The 23,604-nt window shown below is 45.1% G+C and overlaps 1 protein-coding gene across 1 annotated transcript in view; it reads left to right on the forward strand.

Annotated features, from left to right (window-relative positions):
- The window catches only part of NPHS1 (NPHS1 adhesion molecule, nephrin), an 83,367-nt gene extending 72,585 nt beyond the window's left edge, over positions 1-10,782 (forward strand). Inside the window, exons 29-30 of the mRNA XM_069946821.1 lie at positions 10,210-10,313; positions 10,392-10,782. Of these exons, the coding sequence (XP_069802922.1) occupies positions 10,210-10,313; positions 10,392-10,520 (233 nt within the window). The 3' untranslated portion in view covers positions 10,521-10,782. The remainder of the gene's footprint in view (positions 1-10,209; positions 10,314-10,391) is intronic.
- The last annotated feature ends 12,822 nt before the right edge of the window (positions 10,783-23,604 follow it).

Below are 23,604 nucleotides of genomic sequence, written 5' to 3' on the forward strand. Positions count from 1 at the left end.
AAGCTGCAGACGCTGCTCTTCCTCAGAGGCCGGATTGGCACAGAAATCAGGCAGAAACACTTCTCTGTTTATATTGGCAGATGAAGCCACCTTAGGGATGAATGATGGCATAGTCCTGAGCCGGACACCATCCGGCATGAATTTTAGATACGGATAACGGCAGGATAAGGCCTGAAGCTCTCCTAGGCGCTTAGCGGAGGTCACCGCTAGGAGAAACAATACTTTAAAGGACAACCACTTCAAGTCTATAGATTCTAGTGGCTCAAATGGATGTCGGGTTATTTTGTTGAGGACCAGACATAAGTCCCACGTGGCAACAGGTGAACGGACTGAAGGTCTGAGGTTTTTTAGACCTTTAAAGAACCTGGTGATGAGAGGATTGTTGGCATATTCTCCGTCCGTATGTGCATTTATAGCTGTCATGTGCACTCTAAGGGTGTTGGCCTTCAAACCCTTCTCGAAACCTTCCTGCAGGAACAGTAGGATAGATGGTACAGAGATTACATGACCAGTATCTTTAAGCCAGAAGGAGAATTTCTTCCATAGCTTTGTGTAGACAGCATTAGTGGATCTCTTTCTTGAAGAAAGGAGAGTGGTCACAACTTTGTCTGATAAGCCTAAATTCTTCAGTCGGAGCCCCTCAGGAACCAAGCTGTGAGGTGTAATTTGCTGAGCTGCGGGTGATGGAAGTCCTTCTGGAGGAGCAGATCCGGATAGAGGGGAAACGTCCAGTACGTGCCCTGAGACAGCTGATACAGGGCTGAAAACCATGGTCTGCGTGGCCAGAAAGGAGTCACTATGATGGTGCGTGGTTTCTCCAACAACAGTTTTGTTAGAACCCTGGGAATGACCGGAACCGGAGGGAATATGTAAACGAACTTCTTTTTCCAGGACATTGTGAATGCATCTAAAATGTCCGGAGAGTCCAACTTCCTGAGCGAGCAAAACCTCTTCAGTTTGCAGTTGTCCTTCGTCGCCATTAAGTCCCATTGGGGAAGGCCCCACCTGTCTGTCAGCATGCTGAAATATTTCATATTCAACTCCCATTCTCCGGGGAGCAACTTCTGTCGACTCAGAAAGTCCGCTTGATAGTTTAAAGTGCCTTTGATGTGCACTGCTGACAGTGTCGTCACCACTGGCTCTGCCCACTGCATGATCTTTGCACAAAGAGACTGCAGAGATGAACTGCGTGTACCGCCTTGTTTGTTTATATAGTATTTCGCGGTTACATTGTCTGTCTGAATGAGGACGGACTTGTTCTCTAACATCGGCTGGAAGTGGACTAATGCCAGGTAGATGGCTAACATCTCCCTGTAGTTCGACGACATCCTGGTAATGGTTTTTGGCCAAACCCCTTGCGTCCAATGTCCCAGAAGATGGGCGCCCCAACCGGTCTGGGAGGCATCCGTGGTCAGGACAAGCTGTTTCTGCCAAACAAAGCTCTTGCCGGCCAACAGGTTCCTGTCCACCGTCCACCATAGAAGGTCCTTGCGAGCAGTAGTTGATATCTGGATTCTGTGATTCAGAGCAGACAGATCCCTGTTCCAGAAGCGCAATATCTCTTTCTGTAGACTCCTCATATGGCTCTTGGCCCAGGGGACCGCCTCTATAGAAGCCGTCAGAAGGCCCAGAACGCTCATAGCCGTTCTCACAGAAACCGAGGGAGACCGGACCAGATGGAGAATGGCTCCCTTGATGTGTTGCATCTTCTCCAGGGGAAGAAAAATCTTCATTACCCTCAGATCCACCATCAGTCCCAGAAAACGAATCCTGTTTGTGGGGAGAAGTTCCGATTTCTGGAAGTTTATTATAAACCCCACCTTCTGCAAAAGAGAGATGGCAACCTGAAGATGCGCCCGGAGAGCCTGATCCGATGCGGCTATCAGAAGCCAGTCGTCCAGATATTGTACCAGCTTGATGCCCTGGAGCCTCAGAGCTGCTACCAACACGACCGTCACCTTCGTGAAGATTCTTGGTGACGGGGATAACCCGAATGGTAGGGCTTTGAATTGATAATGGAGAACACGGCTGCCAACTGCTAGCGCAAGCCTGAGAAACCTTCTGGACTTCACCTGGATAGGGATATGGAGGTACGCATCTTTCAGGTCGAGCGATGCCATGAATTCCCCTTCCTGAGCCAGACTGTAAACTGACCTGATGGTGTCCATTCTGAACTTCGTTTTGACCAGGTGTTTTTCAGATACCTTAGGTCTATGATTAGACGCCAAGTGCCGTCCGCCTTTGGAACTGGGAATACTCGAGAGTAGACCCCCTGGAACTTTTCTCCTGCAGGAACAGGCTCGATGGCGTCTTTCCGGACAAATTCCTGAAGAAGTGACGAGATTCGGGATTCCTGAATGTTGCAAATGAATCTCTCCCTGGGCAGGTGTTGAAACTCTAGGGCATAACCCTGCTTTATGACCTTGAGGACCCAAGGATCGCTGGTAACAGCCTGCCAGGCTGCAAAGTAACCCAGAAGCCTTGCCCCAACAGCCACAGGAGGCCTGGCGTCAGAACTCCTGCTTGGGATTATCGGGCTGCTTCCTTCGGGACTTATCCTGGAATCTGCCTCGAAATCTCCGATCCGATCTGTCCTGTCCCTGGCGCCTGCGAAAGGAACCTCGGCCTCTCTGATAACGGTAATTCCGATACCTTCTGTATCTGAAGGATGTAGGCAGAGACAGAGAATTATCCTTCTTATTCCGCTGCATCACTTTGTCGAGTTTTGACCCAAACAGTTTCCCGGGCTCAAAATGCAACGCACAGAAGTTCGACTTGGAGGCCACATCTCCTGTCCAGGGCTTGATCCAGATCGCCCTTCTTGCCGCATTGGCCAGAGCCATATTCTTGGCAGCAATCTTGACCGCATCTAAGGAGAAATCGCATAAATATTCGGCCGCCATCTTTAATGTAGCTATCTGTTCAGACAGATCTTCCCGGTGAACTCCGTCTGTGATATCCGTGGCCAGGTGACTCAGCCACACTCTCACGGCTCTAGCAACAGGGACAGAGGCTAATGAGGCCTTGCTTAGGGAGGCCAGGTTGACATGGGACCTCTTTAGGAACGTGTCCGCCTTTCTGTCCATGGCATCCTTTAACATGGAGGAGTCATCACTGGGAAAATAAGACCTTTTAGACAGGTTAGCAATGGCGTCATCCACACTACTCGGCCCCTCCCAGGCCTCAGACATAGCCAGATCGAGCTTATACACCGCCTTAAACCTAGAACCAAGGTCCAGGCGCTTATCTGGCTTTTGCCATTGTTTCTCCATAATAGTGTTCAACAGTTGGTGACCTGGCAACACAGAAGAGCGTTTCTTTGGGAAATAAAACAGGTTATTCTTATCTTGCTCCTGCCCTTCCGACTGCTTGGATTCCATACACCCTTCACATGGTCAATTAACTTATCTGCCTTTTCTTTCCTAAATAGATAATAATCCTCCGAAATTTTGTCAGACCCTGAACTGACATCCGACTCATAGCTGTCACCAGAATCATCATAAACATGTCTGGACTGTATTCTGGGTCTCTTAGGGGAAGAGGGACCTGCTTCCTCCATATGAGATTTGAACCATTCAAAGAATCTCCTGGCCTCAGACACCAGATCAGAAGACTCCTTAGGAGGAGCACAGCCCTTACAGATATTGTCAGGATAACCCTAATGTACGGAGGCACAGTATACACTTGTGGCTGGCAGGATAGTGATCTGTATGTCTGGATGAGTGTCTGGAGGAGTGCCTGGAATGAGCAGATTCTGCATACTGAGCAGTACATGGGTCACAGATATTGCTGGGTGAATCATCTGGCAGTGGTTGCTTGCATATGGAACAGATTCTGTGCCTGGACTTAGAGGCTCTCTTCCTACTAGAATGGCTTGACATCTGCATATAAACATACAAAAAAACACTAACTAACCATGCTGTCCAATAAGCTTTAAAATGAAGGAAAGGACCATATGATTACCTTACTGGCAGAAGCACCCGGCTGCCTAGTACATCAGAGACCTAGTGACCCATACCAGCCAAACTAAATAACTGCCCCGCTGAAAGAAAAAAACAAGATACTCCACCTTCCAAACCGGAAGCTGTCTGGACGCCAATCATGTAAGCCGTAGAGCCGGCACCATTCCCGGTGCCTGAGGACCGGCAAAACCGGTCGGAAATGCGTCATGCCGCGGAGGACCCCGGACCGGAAGCGCGTCATGACGCGGAGGACGCCGGACCGGAAGTGCGTCATGACGCGGAGGACGCTGGATCCGGAAGCGCGTCATGACGCAGAGGATGCTGGATCCGGAAGCGCATCCTCCACCGGATCCGCGGCGACACGTAGTGCCGCCGACCCGGAGGGCACCGGACCGACAGACCACGTGTTGCCACCAAGCAGCGAAGACAGCTGACGGACCAATGATAAGTACAGTGGCTCATGTAATAACTGGAAAATCACACTGGCACACAGGCTAGTAGAAAACACACCCTCTGGCTGAGATATAATGCATAGCAAGAATACATACTTGCATTTAGTCTTACATATTTTCATCACTGGAATCCATATCGTAATAGTGGCTGGAAAAAAATAACATACACCGGGACACCGCACCGGTATCAGCCAAACATCAGTGACCGGAAACATGCATCACCGGGACCCCGCACCGGCATTAGCATAACGTCCATAATAATGCATGACCGGGACCCCGCACCGGCATTAGCATGGCATCCGTAATTGGAACATAACCGGGACACAGCACCGGTATACAGCATAGCATCAGCCACTGGTAAAATGCATGACCGGGACCCCGCACTGGTATTAGTATAGCATATGTAATAATGCATGACCGGGACCCCGCACTGGTATTAGTATAGCGTATGTAATAATGCATGACCGGGTCCCCGCACCGGTATTAGCATAGCGTATGTAATAATGCATGACCGGGACCCCGCACTGGTATTAGTATAGCATATGTAATAATGCATGACCGGGTCCCCGCACCGGTATTAGTATAGCATATGTAATAATGCATGACCGGGACCCCGCACCGGTATTAGTATAGCATATGTAATAATGCATGACCGGGACCCCGCACCGGTATCAGCATAACCTAAATAACATTTGGTGGAGTTATGCCCCGCACAACCTAGAATGACTTGTACCTAAAAAGAGAGAGATATAACTTACCTGAACGGTGGAGAGGTGGGCAGCCTGGAGGTGCATAGCACCAGAAGGATCAGAGGACTGAAAAAAACACGATTGTGGTTCCTTAGGTGTGGATACTTAAGGGTAATCAGGCTGTCTCCAGCCTATAGGATGGGTTCTAACCTTTTTTTATTCTAATTTAAGATCTAGGTGGGCGGTCCTGGAGTGGGGTCAGTGGGTACTGAAGACCCATATGTGCTGCCGTAGCCGAAGAGGAAAGTAGTATATCCCTGTATATAGGAGCAGTATTATAGTAGTATATCCCTGTATATAGGAGCAGTATTATAGTAGTATATCCCTGTATATAGGAGCAGTATTATAGTAGTATATTTCTGTATATAGGAGCAGTATTATAGTAGTATATTCCTGTATATAGGAGCAGTATTATAGTAGTATATTCCTGTATATAGGGGGCAGTAGTATAGTAGTTATATCCCTGTATATAGGAGCAGTATTATACTAGTTATATTCCTGTATATAGGAGCAGTATTATAGTAGTTATATCACTGTATATAGGAGCAGTATTATAGTAGTTATATCCCTGTATATAGGGGCAGTATTATAGTAGTTATATTCCTGTATATAGGAGCAGTATTATAGTAGTATATTCCTGTATATAGGAGCAGTATTATAGTAGTTATATTCCTGTATATAGGAGCATTATTATAGTAGTATATTCCTGTATATAGCAGTATTATAGTAGTTATATCCCTGTATATATGAGCAGTATTATAGTAGTTATATCCCTGTATATAGGAGCAGTATTATAGTAGTTATATCCCTGTATATAGGAGCAGTATTATAGTAGTATATTCCTGTATATTGGAGCAGTATTATAGTAGTTATATCACTGTATATAGGAGCAGTATTATAGTAGTTATATCCCTGTATATAGGAGCAGTATTATAGTAGTTATATTCCTGTATATAGGAGCAGTATTATAGTAGTTATATTCCTGTATATAGGGGGCAGTATTATAGTAGTTATATTCCTGTATATAGGAGCAGTATTATAGTAGTATATTCCTGTATATAGGAGCAGTATTATAGTAGTTATATCCCTGTATATAGGAGCAGTATTATAGTAGTTATATTCCTGTATATAGGAGGCAGTATTATAGTAGTATATTCCTGTATATAGGGGGCAGTATTATAGTAGTTATATTAGTGTATATAGGAGCAGTATTATAGTAGTATATTCCTGTATATAGGGAGCAGTATTATAGTAGTATATTCCTGTATATAGGAGCAGTATTATAGTAGTTATATCCCTGTATATAGGAGCAGTATTATAGTAGTATATTCCTGTATATAGGGAGCAGTATTATAGTAGTATTTTCCTGTATATAGGGAGCAGTATTATAGTAGTTATATTCCTGTATATAGGAACAGTATTATAGTAGTTATATCCCTGTATATAGGAGCAGTATTATAGTAGTATATTCCTGTATATAGGGGCAGTATTATAGTAGTTATATTCCTGTATATAGGAGCAGTATTATAGTAGTATATTCCTGTATATAGGAGCAGTATTATAGTAGTTATATTCCTGTATATAGGGAGCAGTATTATAGTAGTTATATTCCTTTGTATAGGAGCAGTATTATAGTAGTTATATTCCTGTATATAGGAACAGTATTATAGTAGTTATATTCCTGTATATAGGAGCAGTATTATAGTAGTTATATCCCTGTATATAGGAGCAGTATTATAGTAGTTATATTCCTGTATATAGGAACAGTATTATAGTAGTATATCCCTGTATATAGGAGCAGTGTTATAGTAGTATATTCCTGTATATAGGGGGCAGTATTATAGTAGTTATATCCCTGTATATAGGAGCAGTATTATAGTAGTATATTCCTGTATATAGGGGCAGTATTATAGTAGTTATATTCCTGTATATAGGGAGCAGTATTATAGTAGTTATATTCCTGTATATAGGAGCAGTATTATAGTAGTTATATCCCTGTGTATATAGGAGCAGTATTATAGTAGTTATATTCCTGTATATAGGGGCAGTATTATAGCAGTTATATCCCTGTATATAGGAGCAGTATTATAGTAGTTATATTTCTGTATATAGGAGCAGTATTATAGTAGTATATCCCTGTATATAGGAGCAGTGTTATAGTAGTATATTCCTGTATATAGGAGCAGTATTATAGTAGTATATTCCTGTATATAGGAGCAGTATTATAGTAGTATATTCCTGTATATAGAAGCAGTATTATAGTAGTATATTCCTGTATATAGGAGCAGTATTATAGTAGTTATATTCCTGTATATAGGGAGCAGTATTATAGTAGTTATATTCCTGTATATAGGGAGCATTATTATAGTAGTATATCCCTGTATATAGGAGCAGTATTATAGTAGTATATTCCTGTATATAGGAGCAGTATTATAGTAGTTATACCCCTGTATATAGGAGCAGTATTATAGTAGTATATTCCTGTATATAGGGAGCAGTATTATAGTAGTTATATTCCTGTATATAGGGGGCAGTATTATAGTATTTATACGAACTGGAGAGAATGGAACGGCTGCACATCCCATCTATGGCTGATACTAATGCCGCCAGGCCTATATTAAAAATCAACACCAGAGTGTCTGTATATGAATTGATCAAACCATATTGCCCCGTGTACCACCGCGCAGGTCCTCTGGTCCACACGGGTCCCTACGCTAACTCCACACCGTGTCGGTCAGCGACCGCCAACCCCGCAAAGCGTGCACGTGCAGGGAAGGGAGGCCATGGAACGGCCCTGCAACCCCAATGTCACAGGACCAGACCCAAAAAGCCCCACCAAAACCCAGCCAGCACCACCGGCGGGGAAGGCTGCCCCCAAACGACACAAGTATGGATATGGTATTACACTTACCATTGCTGCTCTCACAGAATGGGGAAGACATAGGGTCCAGATATGTGAGCACAGACATATCCTGCTAATTTTGGTCATGTGGGTCTTATAAAGGAGTGCTAGCTGTTCAGAGAGGGAGAATTGCAAAACACGAACTGGAGAGAATGGAACGGCTGCACATCCCATCTATGGCTGATACTAATGCCGCCAGTATATAGTAGTTATATTCCTGTATATAGGGAGCAGTATTATAGTAGTTATATTCCTGTATATAGAAGCAGTATTATAGTAGTTATATTCCTGTATATAGGAGCAGTATTATAGTAGTATATTCCTGTATATAGGAGCAGTATTATAGTAGTTATATCCCTGTATATAGGAGCTGTATTATAGTAGTTATATTCCTGTATATAGGAGCAGTATTATAGTAGTTATATTCCTGTATATAGGAGCAGTATTATAGTAGTTATTTTCCTGTATATAGGAGCAGTATTATAGTAGTTATATCCCTGTATATAGGAGCAGTATTATAGTAGTTATATTCCTGTATATAGGAGCAGTATTATAGTAGTTATATTCCTGTATATAGGGAGCAGTATTATAGTAGTTATATTCCTGTATATAGGGAGCAGTATTATAGTAGTTATATTTCTGTATATAGAAGCAGTATTATAGTAGTTATATTCCTGTATATAGGGAGCAGTATTATAGTAGTTATATCCCTGTATATAGGAAGCAGTATTATAGTAGTTATATTCCTGTATATAGGGAGCAGTATTATAGTAGTTATATTCCTGTATATAGGGAGCAGTATTATAGTAGTTATATTCCTGTATATAGAAGCAGTATTATAGTAGTTATATTCCTGTATATAGGGAGCAGTATTATAGTAGTATATTCCTGTATATAGGAGCAGTATTATAGTAGTTATATTCCTGTATATAGGAGCAGTATTATAGTAGTTATATTCCTGTATATAGGAGCAGTATTATAGTAGTTATATCCCTGTATATAGGAGCAGTATTATAGTAGTTATATCCCTGTATATAGGAGCAGTATTATAGTAGTTATATTCCTGTATATAGGGGGCAGTATTATAGTAGTATATTCCTGTATATAGGGGGCAGTATTATAGTAGTTATATTCCTGTATATGAGAGCAGTATTATAGTAGTTATATTCCTGTATATAGGAGCAGTATTATAGTAGTATATTCCTGTATATAGGGGGCAGTATTATAGTAGTTATATTCCTGTATATGAGAGCAGTATTATAGTAGTTATATTCCTGTATATAGGAGCAGTATTATAGTAGTTATATTCCTGTATATAGGAGCAGTATTATAGTAGTTATATCCCTGTATATAGGAGCAGTATTATAGTAGTATATTCCTGTATATAGGAGCAGTATTATAGTAGTATATTCCTGTATATAGAGGGCAGTATTATTGTAGTTATATCCCTGTATATAGGAGCAGTATTATAGTAGTATATAGGGGGCAGTATTATAGTAGTTGTATTCCTGTATATAGAAGTATTATAGTAGTTATATCCCTGTATATAGGAGCAGTATTATAGTAGTTATATCCCTGTATATAGGAGCAGTATTATAGTAGTATATTCCTGTATATAGGAGCAGTATTATAGTAGTATATTCCTGTATATAGTGGGCAGTATTATAGTAGTATATTCCTGTATATAGGAGCAGTATTATAGTAGTATATTCCTGTATATAGGAGCAGTATTATAGTAGTTATATTCCTGTATATAGGAGCAGTATTATAGTAGTATATCCCTGTATATAGGAGCAGTATTATAGTAGTTATATCCCTGTATATAGGAGCAGTATTATAGTAGTTATATTCCTGTATATAGGGGGCAGTATTATAGTAGTATATTCCTGTATATAGGGGGCAGTATTATAGTAGTTATATCCCTGTATATAGGAGCAGTATTATAGTAGTTATATTCCTGTATATAGGAGCAGTATTATAGTAGTTATATCCCTGTATATAGGAGCAGTATTATAGTAGTTATATTCCTGTATATAGGAGCAGTATTATAGTAGTATATTCCTGTATATAGGAGCAGTATTATAGTAGTTATGCGGTCAGTGTGCACAGGGCTGTACTATCACCGCGCTGCTTCTCTCCTGTAGGAGCCTATGAGGACTGGTTGGGCTCCTCTGATCACCATGAGTATGAGGTGGTTGGAGGGGATTATCCAGCATCGCAGAGCGCATCATGGCGGCCTGGATCTATGGTTAGTTTCATCATCTCTTCATCCATCTTGTCCTTGTGTTTGGTGGTAGATGGTGAGGGATGACATCTTGTGTCCCAGCAGGACAGAGCGGAGCAGCCGTGGGACGGCCACCAGGGGGCAGGACCACAACGCATCTATGATCAAGCTGATTTTCCATTGTCTGTCACCTACGAGACGCCGTACGGGGAGCAGGGTCACTTGGTGTGAAATTATTTTTATTTTTACCCCAAAAATTTCATGTAAATATTTGGAAATTTTCCAGTTCTCTATTTCTTAAGAATTTGTGATTTTATGAAATTTTCTCATTTATTTTTTGAGTTTCCTGGATTCTTCTGTGTGAGTGTAAAGTATCACAGTATGGCAGTATAGTCATATCACACAGGAAGTGATGTCACCACATTGTTACACGGTATGGCGGTACAGTCATATCACACAGGAAGTGATGTCACCACATTGTTACACGGTATGGCGGTACAGTCATATCACAAAGGAAGTGATGTCACCACATTGTTACACGGTATGGCGGTACAGTCATATCACAAAGGAAGTGATGTCACCACATTGTTACACGGTATGGCGGTACAGTCATATCACACAGGAAGTGATGTCACCACATTGTTACACGGTATGGCGGTACAGTCATATCACACAGGAAGTGATGTCACCACATTGTTACACGGTATGGCGGTACAGTCATATCACACAGGAAGTGATGTCACCACATTGTTACACGGTATGGCGGTACAGTCATATCACACAGGAAGTGATGTCACCACATTGTTATATGGGGGAGGGTTTGAATATTTTGGTTGAAATTTTACAAAAACTTTTACAAAAATTTTCAAAATAATTTCTTGCGTTTTGTGCTTGGACTTCCCGGACGTTCAATCAATAAAGAGATCTGACCAAACCTCCTGGGTGGCTGATTACTATGGCAGCGCGGTCTGGCTGGTGGGAGCGGGAGGGTCGTCCGGTACAGTCACATGTTCCATAAGTTTGTCCAGACAGATTGATGATCCCAGTTGGGCCGTTCACACTGTACGGATATGGGTTTACAATCTGCAAAAATGACCGACAAGCTCCAGTAGGGGGCGTAATTGCGGCACATAGAAGTCTATGGGAGCAGCCGGAAATTCTGTATTTTTAAGAAAGAAAGGTCTGTAAATCCTTAAAAAAATGTAGATGAGAAACCATTCCCACTTCCTTAACCATCGCCCATTCAAAGCCTCTACATTCATTACGATTTACTGGGGATGAAGATGGCGGCATCTACGGTCCTGAACAACGACCAAACATTCATCAACTGCACAGAATCTATGCCAGGGTAGGAGTGGAGCACTGCCGCCCAAAAACTACAAACATTTTACTGGATAAATCCAGCTAATAAGGAAGCTAACATGAAACCACGCCCAGTACTTATCAGCTGCTGTATGTCCTGCAGGAAGTGGTGTATTCTCTCCAGTCTGACACAGTGCTCTCTACTGCCACCTCTGTCCATCTCAGGAACTGTCCAGAGCAGCAGCAAATCCCCATAGAAACCTCTCCTGCTCTGGACAGTTCCTGACATGGACAGAGGTGGCGGCAGAGAGCTCTGTGTCAGACTGGAGAGAATACACCACCTCCTGCAGGACATACATCAGCTGAGAAGTACTGGAAGACTGGAGATTTTTTTAGTAGAAGTAAATTACAAATTTATATAACTTTCTGGTTGATTTAAAGGAAAAATATTTTTGGGGGGACTACGGGACCCCTTTAACTAAAATGTACAAAAAAGACCTCCGGTGGGCGGGACACCCAGAGTGGCCGCGTTTTACCAGAACTCCGGCTGCCTTCTCTCTCAAACAGCTTTTTAGGGGGAGGCGCCATCTTACCTCCACATGGCAACAACACTAGCTGCCGAGACCTCCACGCTGCTTGAACACCTGCTGCATATAGTTTCCTGAGACACGGGGACTGCTCCCGCGGCGGACCGCAGACACCTCGCCCACCTGCTGAGACACTGAGGGGCAGAAGGTACTGAGCGGGGGGGATGGGACACCCAGGCAGAGGAGAGACGCTGCGCCATTATACTTGCACATGACGGCGCAGCATATACCCCCACAAGACTAGTGACGGGGACAGCAAACAATAAGGCTGCTATCTGTGGAGAGGCACAATACAGGGGCCGACCCGGCGCCATATTCTTCCCTACACGGCAGCAGCTGGTAACTTTCCCTCATACTCTCTCTCACACTGCTCCGGGGCAGCAGCAGGACCCATACCAGTGGGACTCTCTTTCATTGAAATCATACCCACAATCCCTGCACATATTGTCTCCTGTGAAATCGCTGGCTGCTTTATCTTATCTGACTGGAATACTGCACGTATGGTCATATTACTAAATGTACCGCCATATACAGACGCTGTAGCCTTAAATCTCACACCTGAAAAAGTCCTAGTGGCCCTTTGCAATTGGATTAGGGCCACATGAACCACAAAGCTACTAGTAATACAAAACCGCATGGACGTTGTGCTGCATAAAAAATTCTCAGTTCAACGTTGCATTGAAGGCCACATACGGGCCATGGACCAAAATACATTGTCTACTACCCACCAGACGCTACACAGACCCCTACTGGATGAGAATGATCAGAGAGTTTAATGCTCTTCCCACCATTTCCCCAAGGATTGCCAGTCACATCCCCAAAGATCACCAGTTACAAGGAAATACAAGACTGTTTCATTTCACCTGTTTATCATTCGATATTGCAGCTTTTGGGCTCTTTGTGTGGTTTAAGGTTTGAGGTCCTCCTGATCTCCATATGAAACCTTTCTCCTTAGTGCCTGGGTGATTCCCGCACACACTTACTACACCGGCCCCCTTTTGTAGGGTCATGGAAAAGTTTCTTTCTAAACCAAACGTGGACAAATCAACCCGCAGACGCCAAACTCAATCAGTGTCCACCCCCAACCTGCTACAATGGCCTCCAAGCAGATCCCCAAAAACAAAATAGATAAGGTGATACCCAAACCATCTACGGCTTCCTCTCAACGTTCTGCAAAGGATCTATTCAGCCCTTCCTCCCCAGAGAGGGACGATATCACGCCCCCCAACATGTCTCCCTCATATAGTCTGGCACACCAATCGGATCAGGATTCTATTAATGCAACTTCAGTGGCCAATGAGGTCTCCCGCCTACTGATACCAATGTTCGATAAATGCCTGGACGCACTACATGCGACTATCACATCGGCTCTGACTCGAATCATTGAGCGCACACAAAAACTATCCGACCTGGAAGGAAGAGCAAACTCTTTCGAATTGTCCACCTCTACATTTGAACAAGCCATTGCTCACCATCGTGAAGCTGAGACCGCTCTAATAGACAAACTTGATGACCTGGATAATCGTGAAAGACGAAATAATCTATGATTTGTTGGCATTCCAGAATCATATGTTGGTCCGGCTCTTCCCCAGCGGCTTACATCTACACTTCCAGCTGCGTTGGAGATAGAGGGCTCAGCTGATGCTCTCTCCATCGAACGAGCTCACCGTATTGGCCATCCGAAACCACCTGGAGATAGAAATGTCCGCCCTCGGCCAGTCATCGCTAGCTACCAGAACTGGACCATAAAGGAAAAAATCCTTCAGGAACAAAAGAGCAGTTAAGGTCCAAGATTTCTCAATTCTGATTTTCCAGGACTTCTCTGTAAATGTCTCACTAAAGCCCAGAACTTTACCCCCATATGTCGTTACCTTCACGACCATGATATCTACTTTCAACTTCTCTACCAGGCAAAGATATGGGTACAATCAGAGGGAAGACAACTGTTCTTCGAAGATCCCAATGCGGACCACCATCATCTCCGGATCAGGCAGGATGACCACCCAGGATGACTCCATTGAGGGACTACCTAGGCACTAGCTAGTGTCCCCTCACATGGGACGCACAGTTTTTCATTTTTTATTGATTGTTTTTTGGTTACTACAGGTACTGCTACCAAGCAGTCGGTTACTGTTTGTTATTCTCCACTGAGGCTCATTATTGTCTTTTCTTTTGGTAGATACCATGGTGACGCTCCTACGCTCTCTAGTGGGACCTCCGGCTCCACCCCGTATAGTTTGTATGTGGTCTCTCGTTGCTGGTTGGGATGAAGGGGGACTCATAATTGTATGTTTTACTATGGTCTTTGCCACACACCTCTACCAGACACATGACCACCCCTGACACTTAGGGCCCTATTCCACGGGACAATTATCGTTCGCATAATCGTTAACGATAAACGATCCAACTGACCGCTATTACGAAAGACCTGAAATCGTTCACCCATTTACATGGAAAAATAATCGTTACGTATGATCCTTCTTGTGATCGTCTTGTCGTCAGTATTGCGTTCGTCACTGCTGCAAACGACCGAATGACTTATTCTACTTATACTTATTGCGAACGATTTCTGAACGAGCAACAATAAAAATAGGTCCAGGTCTTATTAAACGATCAACGATTTCTCGTTCAGTCGTTAGTCGTTAATTGCTATTTAACCAAACGATTATCGTTTAGATTCGAACGATTTACTCATAATCTGATCGATAATCGTCCGGTGGAATAGGGCCCTTACACTACCCCCTCCGCTCTGCGATTTCTGAGCTGGAATGTGGCGGGCCTTAACACGCCCATTAAACGTTAAAAAAATCCTCACCCACTTGAAACGCCTAAAAACATCCTGTTTCTTCAAGAAACACATTGGAAAAAGGCTTCTCCTTCTGCCCTACGGGCGGCTTGGATAGAGTCTTGTTATACAGCTAATTATTCCTCAAAGTCCAGAGGAGTGGCAATACTTTCCCGGGAGGGCCTCAGAGTGGTCGTGGAAAGGGAGGTCGCAGACAAGGGGGGCAGATATCTGCTACTAGCAGTCAGAATAGACGACACACAATACACTCTGTTGAATGTCTATGCACCTAACCAACTTAACACTGCCTTCTTCTCCAAATGAAACTCTTTCCTGCTCCAGGGTCACTACACTAATATTATACTTGGAGGGGACTTGCCCCACCTTGGATAAAACATGGAGTAGATACACTATTCCCCCCCCCCCTACTCGGGACCTCCTACACCTTATTGAGTCTCGCTCGCTATGCGACCCATGGCGTCTATCTAATCCCACCTCCCGAGAATACACATATTACTCCCCGGCCCACGACAGCTTCTCCTGTATAGATTATTTTCTGACTTCTTTCTCCCTCATGGATTTTATATCGGCAGGCACACTACACGCCATTACCATCTCTGATCACTCACCAGTGACATTGTCATTGCGGGCCATTACCCCTCACACCAGGACCAGGTTTTGGAGGTTCCCTACGTATCTTATACATTCGGGTGACTTTCAGGATTACCTGAAAATGACATGGGCAAATTTTATTGATGACAACCTAGACCATGTGGATAACACCCCACTGCTGTGGGCTACCTCCAAGGCGGTGGTTAGAGGCCATATCAGGAACTACATTTCCTCAAAACGCAAATAGGCCCACACAAAATTTCACTCCCTATACCAAGCCTTGCTCCAGGCTCAACAAACTCACGCACAAAATCCCTCTCCACGCTCCAAAAAATGTTATCACGGAGTCACAACAAAACCTATTTGTTCAGGGACAGGCGGTATGGCTGATGAGAATTGACCGAAATAAATATTTCAGGCAGGCTAACAAATCTGGGCGTCTGTTGGCCCGCTTAACCTCTTCTAAAAACAAGTTCACACCAATCACAGCTATAACAGACCCCGACACAAATACAATCCTCACAAACAACAAGGAAATAAGCGACATTTTGTATACTTATTTTGAAGACCTGTATAGGGCCAACCCCACAGATATGGACAAAATTGACTCTTTTCTAGATAGCCTGAACTTGCCGTCCCTAACGGAAGACCAGCAATCCTAACGCGGCAATAACAGAAGCGAAGGTGACTTATGTGATCAAATCATCCCCTTGCAACAAAACCCCGGGCCCTGATGGCTTTGGCAATGAATATTATAATATGCTCCAAGTGGATTTGATACCATTACTTACTCGCTTATACGATGACGTGTTTCTTCGCAACGCCCCAGTAGATCTCCTTTTAGATTCAAGAACAATTTTGCTCCCAAAACCAGGAAAGGATCCCCAACTCCCACAATATTACCATCCTATTACCCTACTAAATAGTGGCTACAAATTTATAGCAAAAATCTTAGCGATTCGCCTGCAACAGATCCTTCCCTCTCTTATACATCCTTCCCAGCGTGGTTTCATCCATAACAGACAAGCTGTCCGTAACATTAGAACTGCTATCTTCTGTCTTGTGGAGGCACATGACCCTTCCTCCCCCCTTACTATGTTGCTGAGTTTGGCCCTTTCTGCACTCTACCATCCGACGTAGACAATTTGGCCCGACTTTTTTAAATTTTGTTACATACACTCAAACAGACGCCAATTCTAAATTAACGATTAACGGACTTAACACCATGCCTTTTGATATTTTTGCGGGCACTAGACAAGGATGCCCTCTCTCCCCTCTTCTCTTTAACCTCTCTCTTGACCCTCTTCTGTACTATTTGTCTCCCATAACTCTCTCTGCAGAGGCTCCTCCCTACTGTCAAAATCTCACCATGACCGCATTCGCTGATGACATTCTCCTCGTAGTAAAAGACCCTATATCCAACCTTTCCCCCTTACTGGACGACCTCCAGGCTTTGGGCGCCCTCTCGGGTTACGTTATAAACCTGGACAAATCTGAGGCCCTGATGCTTCGAGGCCCTCCACGCCCACGCTGGACCTATGTATATCCTTTTTGCCATACCTTGGTATTAAGAAAACACCGTACTCACCTTTACAAAGCTAACATTCACCCGTACATTTCTTCACTGGAATCCTCGGTGTCAAACTGGTGCAACTTACCACTATCATATGTAGGTAGAGCACACCTCCTAAAAATGATTGAGTTCCCGCGCCTTCTCTACATTTTAGATTCCCTCCTATTATTTCTGCGCCCCAGAGACGAAAAGATGCTTAATTACCTATACCGTTCTTTTATTTGGAAGGGGGGACCATCTAGAATCCCCTTTCACCTTCTAAAACAACGGGGGCTTGAATTTCCCGGATATTCGGGCATACAACATTGCAACTCTCCTGCATATAGCCATGGATTGGATACACCACACTAACCACTTTACCGACACAAAACGTGACCAGCAATTCCTCTCCCATCTTTCCTTGGTCCATTTTCTTCACCGGCCCTACTGCACCATCCCAGATCTTTACAGGCTCAACCCCTTACTAATGGCTACATGGAAGGCATGGCACAAAATGAGAGCGCTCAAGGGATTGCACCCACTCTACTCCCCACTTCTCTCTCTTATTCATAATTCAGACTTTCAGGAGGGTTCTCCTCATAAGGAACATTTTCGTTGGCATAAGGACTCGGCTCTGTATCACAATTCCTACAGGCAGACACACATAATATTTTCTCCTTAGTTCCCACACATAGGTATACAAATTTTCCCATATCTACAAGCTCGTAGCTATATATCCAAGGTATTAACAGGAATCTGTCCTCAAGAATGGTCCATACACGTAAAAAAAAAGCCTTAGCACACCCTCCCACCATGCAAGGCCATACCTCTTTTTATTACAAATTTGTTCATTCTCCTCTGGATCTAGGGGGGTCTTCGGCTGCGCTGACCTAATGGTCACAGGACATACCGGGAATGACAACCTCCATTCTCCTTCGTGCTCATGCAAGAGCTCTCAGATATTTGGAGATGCAGCTGCAGCTATTCCATAGGTCATACATAACTCCACTTAGAGGATACAAGATGGGTATTTACCAATTCAGTGAATGTTTCAGATGTCATGAGGAAGGGGCAGGTATACATCATTCCCTGTGGGGGTGTCCGGTGTTCTGGAATAGAATTGAATTGTTTGCTACCGCCCACTTGGTTAACTATGTTCTGATGGGCCGATTTGGGCCATATCTGGGTATATAGACACTAGTGAGTTCCCTTGTTCGGCGGGTGGTAGAAAACTACTATATATGATTTCTGCTGCAGGTGTGAAAAACATTTTACATACATGGAATCACCCGACAGCGCCTCCATTTAAGTTATTCCTGGAAAAACTTTCCTTCATTATGAAAATGGATTGGGTGGAGGCCTCGCAGAGGAAGGAAACTCACGTAGAAAGGTTTTTCAATTGTTGGGAAAGTAATAGAACGCTGAATCTGTATAGGCAATAAAGCTATATAAAAGAGTGCTTTTGCATAACTACCTGGTACCAAAAACACATAGTGTCGGAGGACCCACCTATCGACATGGGGTGAGCCGGAGTGTCCCATGCATGCATCTTGGGAGTCTGACCTAAACTCCCGATGAGAGCTTCAGTGGTCCGTTTCCTTTATATTTTGTTTGGTTTCCCACATTTGTTCTTTTCTTTATGTACTGGCAGTCGTGTCCTTCTTATCTTGTAACATACACCATGTGGGACATTTACTGAGGAGTCTAATAAGTGCAACTATTCTAATGGGGATTGGTGCGTATTTTGTTCTAATATCTTGTGACTGATTTATTAACACGTAGCACTGCCATAGTAAATGCATCTAAATAAAAAGGTGCAAAAAAGGCGCAACTATGAAAAAATTGCGCAGTTCTATTCACCTGGTTCTGACCAGACATTGGCCTGCGCCTGTTTATCCAACTTTTTAAAAAGTCGCAAATGATAAATTGGGCGCTAATCCCGGATTATGCGAACTTTTGGGTGAATACTTAAAACAGGCAGATTAAAAAAAAGTCGCATCTAAAAATATTCACCTGTTGAATACTGGTTCATAAATAGAACTTAGACCAAAAATGGGTGAAAAATGCATTTTACCAAAAATTAGGCGCAAACCCCTTGATAAATGTCCCCCTATGTCTTTACCGCTGGTTAATACATGCAATTTCCAACCATTCCCAATGATTGGTTGTTGTTTCATAAAAACATTTAAATATAAAATGTACAAAAAATAAACCTGACTTAAAATCCTGAGAAGATTCCTTCATTTGGTGGACTTAGGTTTTGATGATAGAAAGGAAAGAAGAAAGAACTGACATGACTGGTCGCGTGTAGCAGAGCTCCCGCACCCGCCAGTCCCCGACCTCACTACAATAGAGCCGCAGTCACCGGACCACCTCAGTTAAGGGACGGCAGTGACCCCTGGCCTTACCGGGAATCAGATGGACCGGTACATATTGCGCAGCAGCCTGACTTCTTGACTGCTGATTCCCCTCCACTACGGCCCCTCGATTACTCCCTCCTTGCTGAGGAGGTGACAAGGCGACTGGCAGCCGGTATACAGCAAACGGTGGAGGCAGCTATCCAAGCCTCATTTGCCAAGCTGCAGGCAGAGGTGTCGGCTACGGCGGCACGGATGGACACTATGGAGCAGCGTGTGATGCATTCTCTTTTTAATGGTGTATATGGCGGCTTTCAAAAAACGCACCTGGGCGGAATACAAGGCCGCTAGCGATAAGCTACGCAATGCTTACTCCTCTTATCTATCTTCCCCCACTTCTGCTAAATGTGATGAATGGAAAGTAGCCAAGTCAGATTTTGACTTGTGGGCGGAACGAAAGGTAAAGGCCTCAGCCGATCGCTTGAGGGCTGAATACTTTAGGTTTGGCAACAAGTCAGGGAAACTTTTGGCTAAATTAGCAAAAGGTCAATTCTCTCCCCAATTTATATCCTCTTTATTAGACGCTGCGGGGAACCAGCATAGTGACCCTACTAACATAATAAAAATCTTGGAGGACTATTACACTCACCTTTATGCCGCACCACCCCAGGTGGAAGACCAAGGAGCTTCCTTTCTTGACTTGACCCTTCTCCCTTCCATCTCAGCAGATCAGCGAGACGCATTAAATGCAGATTTTTCGGAGGAAGAGGTTCGGTCGGCCATCAAAGGGCTGGCGAACTGTAAGGCCCCAGGCCCGGATGGGTTTAACGGAGAGTTTTATAAGACGCTCCAGGAGGAAATCATCTCTCCTTTGACGGCTTATTTCCTTAATAAATGTCGACTTAAAGATCCCCTCCAAAATTCTCGCAGACAGGTTGAGCACTCTATTGCCAGACTGGCGCAGGTTGGCTTTGTAAAGGGCCGTTCCGCAGTTTATAATATCAGGAAGGTCCTGACGGTCCTAGACAGGGTGAGGCACCATCCGGAGTCAGGCGAAACCCCTATTTTACTTGCCCTTGACGCCGAAAAGGCTTTCGACAATGTACGGTGGGACTGGCTCGGGATGGTGCTTGACCAACTGGGTATTACAGGGGCCTTCAGGACATTTCTGGGGGGGCTGTACAATGCACCAAGGGCTCGTATAGCATTGCCGTCCAGACTCTCTCCTAGCTTCCCCTTGTGTAGGGGGACGAGGCAAGGCTGCCTGCTATCTCCCCTTCTCTTTAATTTGGCCCTGGAACCTCTTGTGAGGCATCTAAGACAAAGTAATCTATATCAGGGGATCAGGGTAGGGAAAGCAATAGCTAAAGTAGCTTTTTTCGCTGATGATGCCTTGCTTTTTCTCTCGGATCCCAGGGCCCAATTGGATGGGGTGTTGGGGGATATCGCCCGGTTCGGCTCCTTCTCAGGGTATAAAATCAACCACACTAAGAGTGAAATTCTAGAGCTGGGGCGTAAGCTATCTACTGCCTTTTGGGCAGCGCGAGACCTATCAGGAGCAGTGAAGCCACACCTCACCTACTTGGACATTAAAATTGGGGCTGACCCTCACTCTCTTAACCAAATGAATTACCCCCCACTTATACATAAAATTTGCGCTGAACTAAAACGGTGGTTCCATTTACCTATCTCTTTCATGGGCAGGTGTCATCTGGTTAAGATGATGAGCTTCTCTAAGCTTCTCTACCCCCTCCAGACCATTCCGGTGCTACTTAAACGTAAAGATATTCAGAAGTTACAATCTGCTTTTGTTCATTATGTGTGGTCCGGGAAGAGGCCGAGAATTTCCTTACAGAAGCTCATGTTAACTAAATTCGATGGGGGAACAAATTTCCCTAACATACGGGGTTACAATTTGGCGTGCTTATTGAGGCATGTTGTGGATTGGATCAATGACACCAGTTACTACTCCAATTTACCCATGGAATCTGAATTGGCTGCCCCCTGGTCCTTACTCTCCTGTCTGCACACTAAAGTTCCCTCCTTACCACCCCTCCTCAAAAAGTCGCTGATTATACGAGATACGGTACTGGCGTGGAGAGCTGTCAGAAAGACCTTTGGCCTCCCATTTCTTATGTCCAAGAGGTTACCTCTTTGGAAACACCCTGAATTCCCTCAGGGACGGTCTAACCCTCTATTTAGAGAGTGGAGGGAGAAGGGCATAGAGTCAGCAAGGCAGCTAATGCATGAGTCGGCAAAACGGTGGCTTACGGAGGCTGAGATCCGGGAACAACATGGTCTGGATGTGCGTCACTTTTTGGCAATAAGGCAAGTAACTTCCTTTTGCAGGAAAAGGCTTGCAAATCTTACCGCTGAGCTATCCTCTAATACCTTTGAGGATTTTATGGCTACTGACCCTGGGCAGGTGACCCTCTCAGGTACCTACAGGGCCCTTAATGACCATTTCCTAGTCATTGACAAAAAAGCCATCTTCTCTAAATGGGCTGGCATACTAGCGGACCCAGGGGCGCCGCAATCATGAGGCGACCTGAATCGTCTGCCTCAGGCGGCGCCACTAGCTGTCACCATGGGGGCGGCATTCAGTGGCAGATTATAATATGAGCGGTTCGGCGGCCGCCCACATTATAATCCGCCACTGACTGTACCATGTACTGGAGCCCCCCCACCCCCGGGAAGTATCTGTAATGAGATGCTGTGAGCGGGGGGGACTGTATTCATAAGCGCCGCGCTGTACTAAATCAGCCGCGCCGTGCTGTTACTACAGTGCGGCGCTTATGAATACAGTCCCCCCCGCTCACAGCATCTCATTACAGATACTTCCCGGGGGCGGGGGGGCTCCAGTACATGCATTCCACGTCCGTGATCCGTCAGGATCACGGAACGTGGGAATGCAGCCTTTAGTCCCCCGGGTGATGCGCGGCTGCCGGAGGTGTCCCGTCCTGTCCCCGGCAGCGCGCGCATCAGAGAGCTCCCCGTGCGCCGGAAGTCACAGCCACAGGCGCATGGGGAGATCTGTGATGCGCGCGCTGCCGGGGACAGGACGGGACACCCCGGGCAGCCGCACATCAGCCGGGGACCAGACCAGAGAGGCTCGACGGGGGAACGGATGGCAGGTGAGTTGTGCGCTGTTTTTTGTTTTATCTGCTGTGCAGGGGGGGGGGGGGGGGGGGAGAGGGGGACCATCTATAAGGGAGGGGGGGAAGAGGGGGACCATCTATAAGGGGGGGCCATCTATAAGGGAGGGGGGAAAGAGGGGGACCATCTATAAGGGGGGGACCATCTATAAGGGAGGGGGACCGTCTATAAGGGGGGGGGAAGAGGGGGACCATGTATAAGGGGGGAAGGGTGACCATCTATAAGGGAGGGGGGAGAGGGGGACCATGTATAAGGGGGGGAGGGGGACCATCTATAAGGGGGGGAAGAGGGGGACCATCTATAAGGGGGGAAGAGGGGGACCATCTCCTAAAAGATCAGCACCCTCCTCTCCTGACATCCTCTGTGCTGCTGGGACTTCTCCTATAGGATTAGCACCCTCCTCTCCTGACATCCTCTGTGCTGCTGGGACCTCTCCTATAGGATCAGCACCCTCCTCTCCTGACATCCTCTGTGCTGCTGGGACTTCTCCTATAGGATTAGCACCCTCCTCTCCTGACATCCTCTGTGCTGCTGGGACTTCTCCTATAGGATTAGCACCCTCCTCTCCTGACATCCTCTGTGCTGCTGGGACCTCTCCTATAGGATTAGCACCCTCCTCTCCTGACATCCTCTGTGCTGCTGGGACCTCTCCTATAAAGTCAGCCCCCTCTCCTATAAAGTCAGCAAGGGACCAAACATTATGTTTATTGGGGACAGCAGTGGGGGGGGGGGCAGTAGTGGATTATAATGTGGGCGGATTGACGGGGGGGGGGGGGGGGGGCGTCATTCTATAGTTCGCCTTGGGCAGCAGAGAGGCTAGAATCACCCCTGAGCGGACCCTGATGTCCAAGACAAGATCCTGGAGGGCTGGGATAGTGTTAGGAAGCACGTCATATGTGAAGTCTGGAGGGAAACCCTTTTTAAGGTGATGCACAATGCTTATTTTGGTTTCAACTTACCAGCT

Source organism: Dendropsophus ebraccatus, chromosome 12, assembly GCF_027789765.1.
Source record: "Dendropsophus ebraccatus isolate aDenEbr1 chromosome 12, aDenEbr1.pat, whole genome shotgun sequence".
Classification (NCBI taxonomy): domain Eukaryota; kingdom Metazoa; phylum Chordata; class Amphibia; order Anura; family Hylidae; genus Dendropsophus; species Dendropsophus ebraccatus.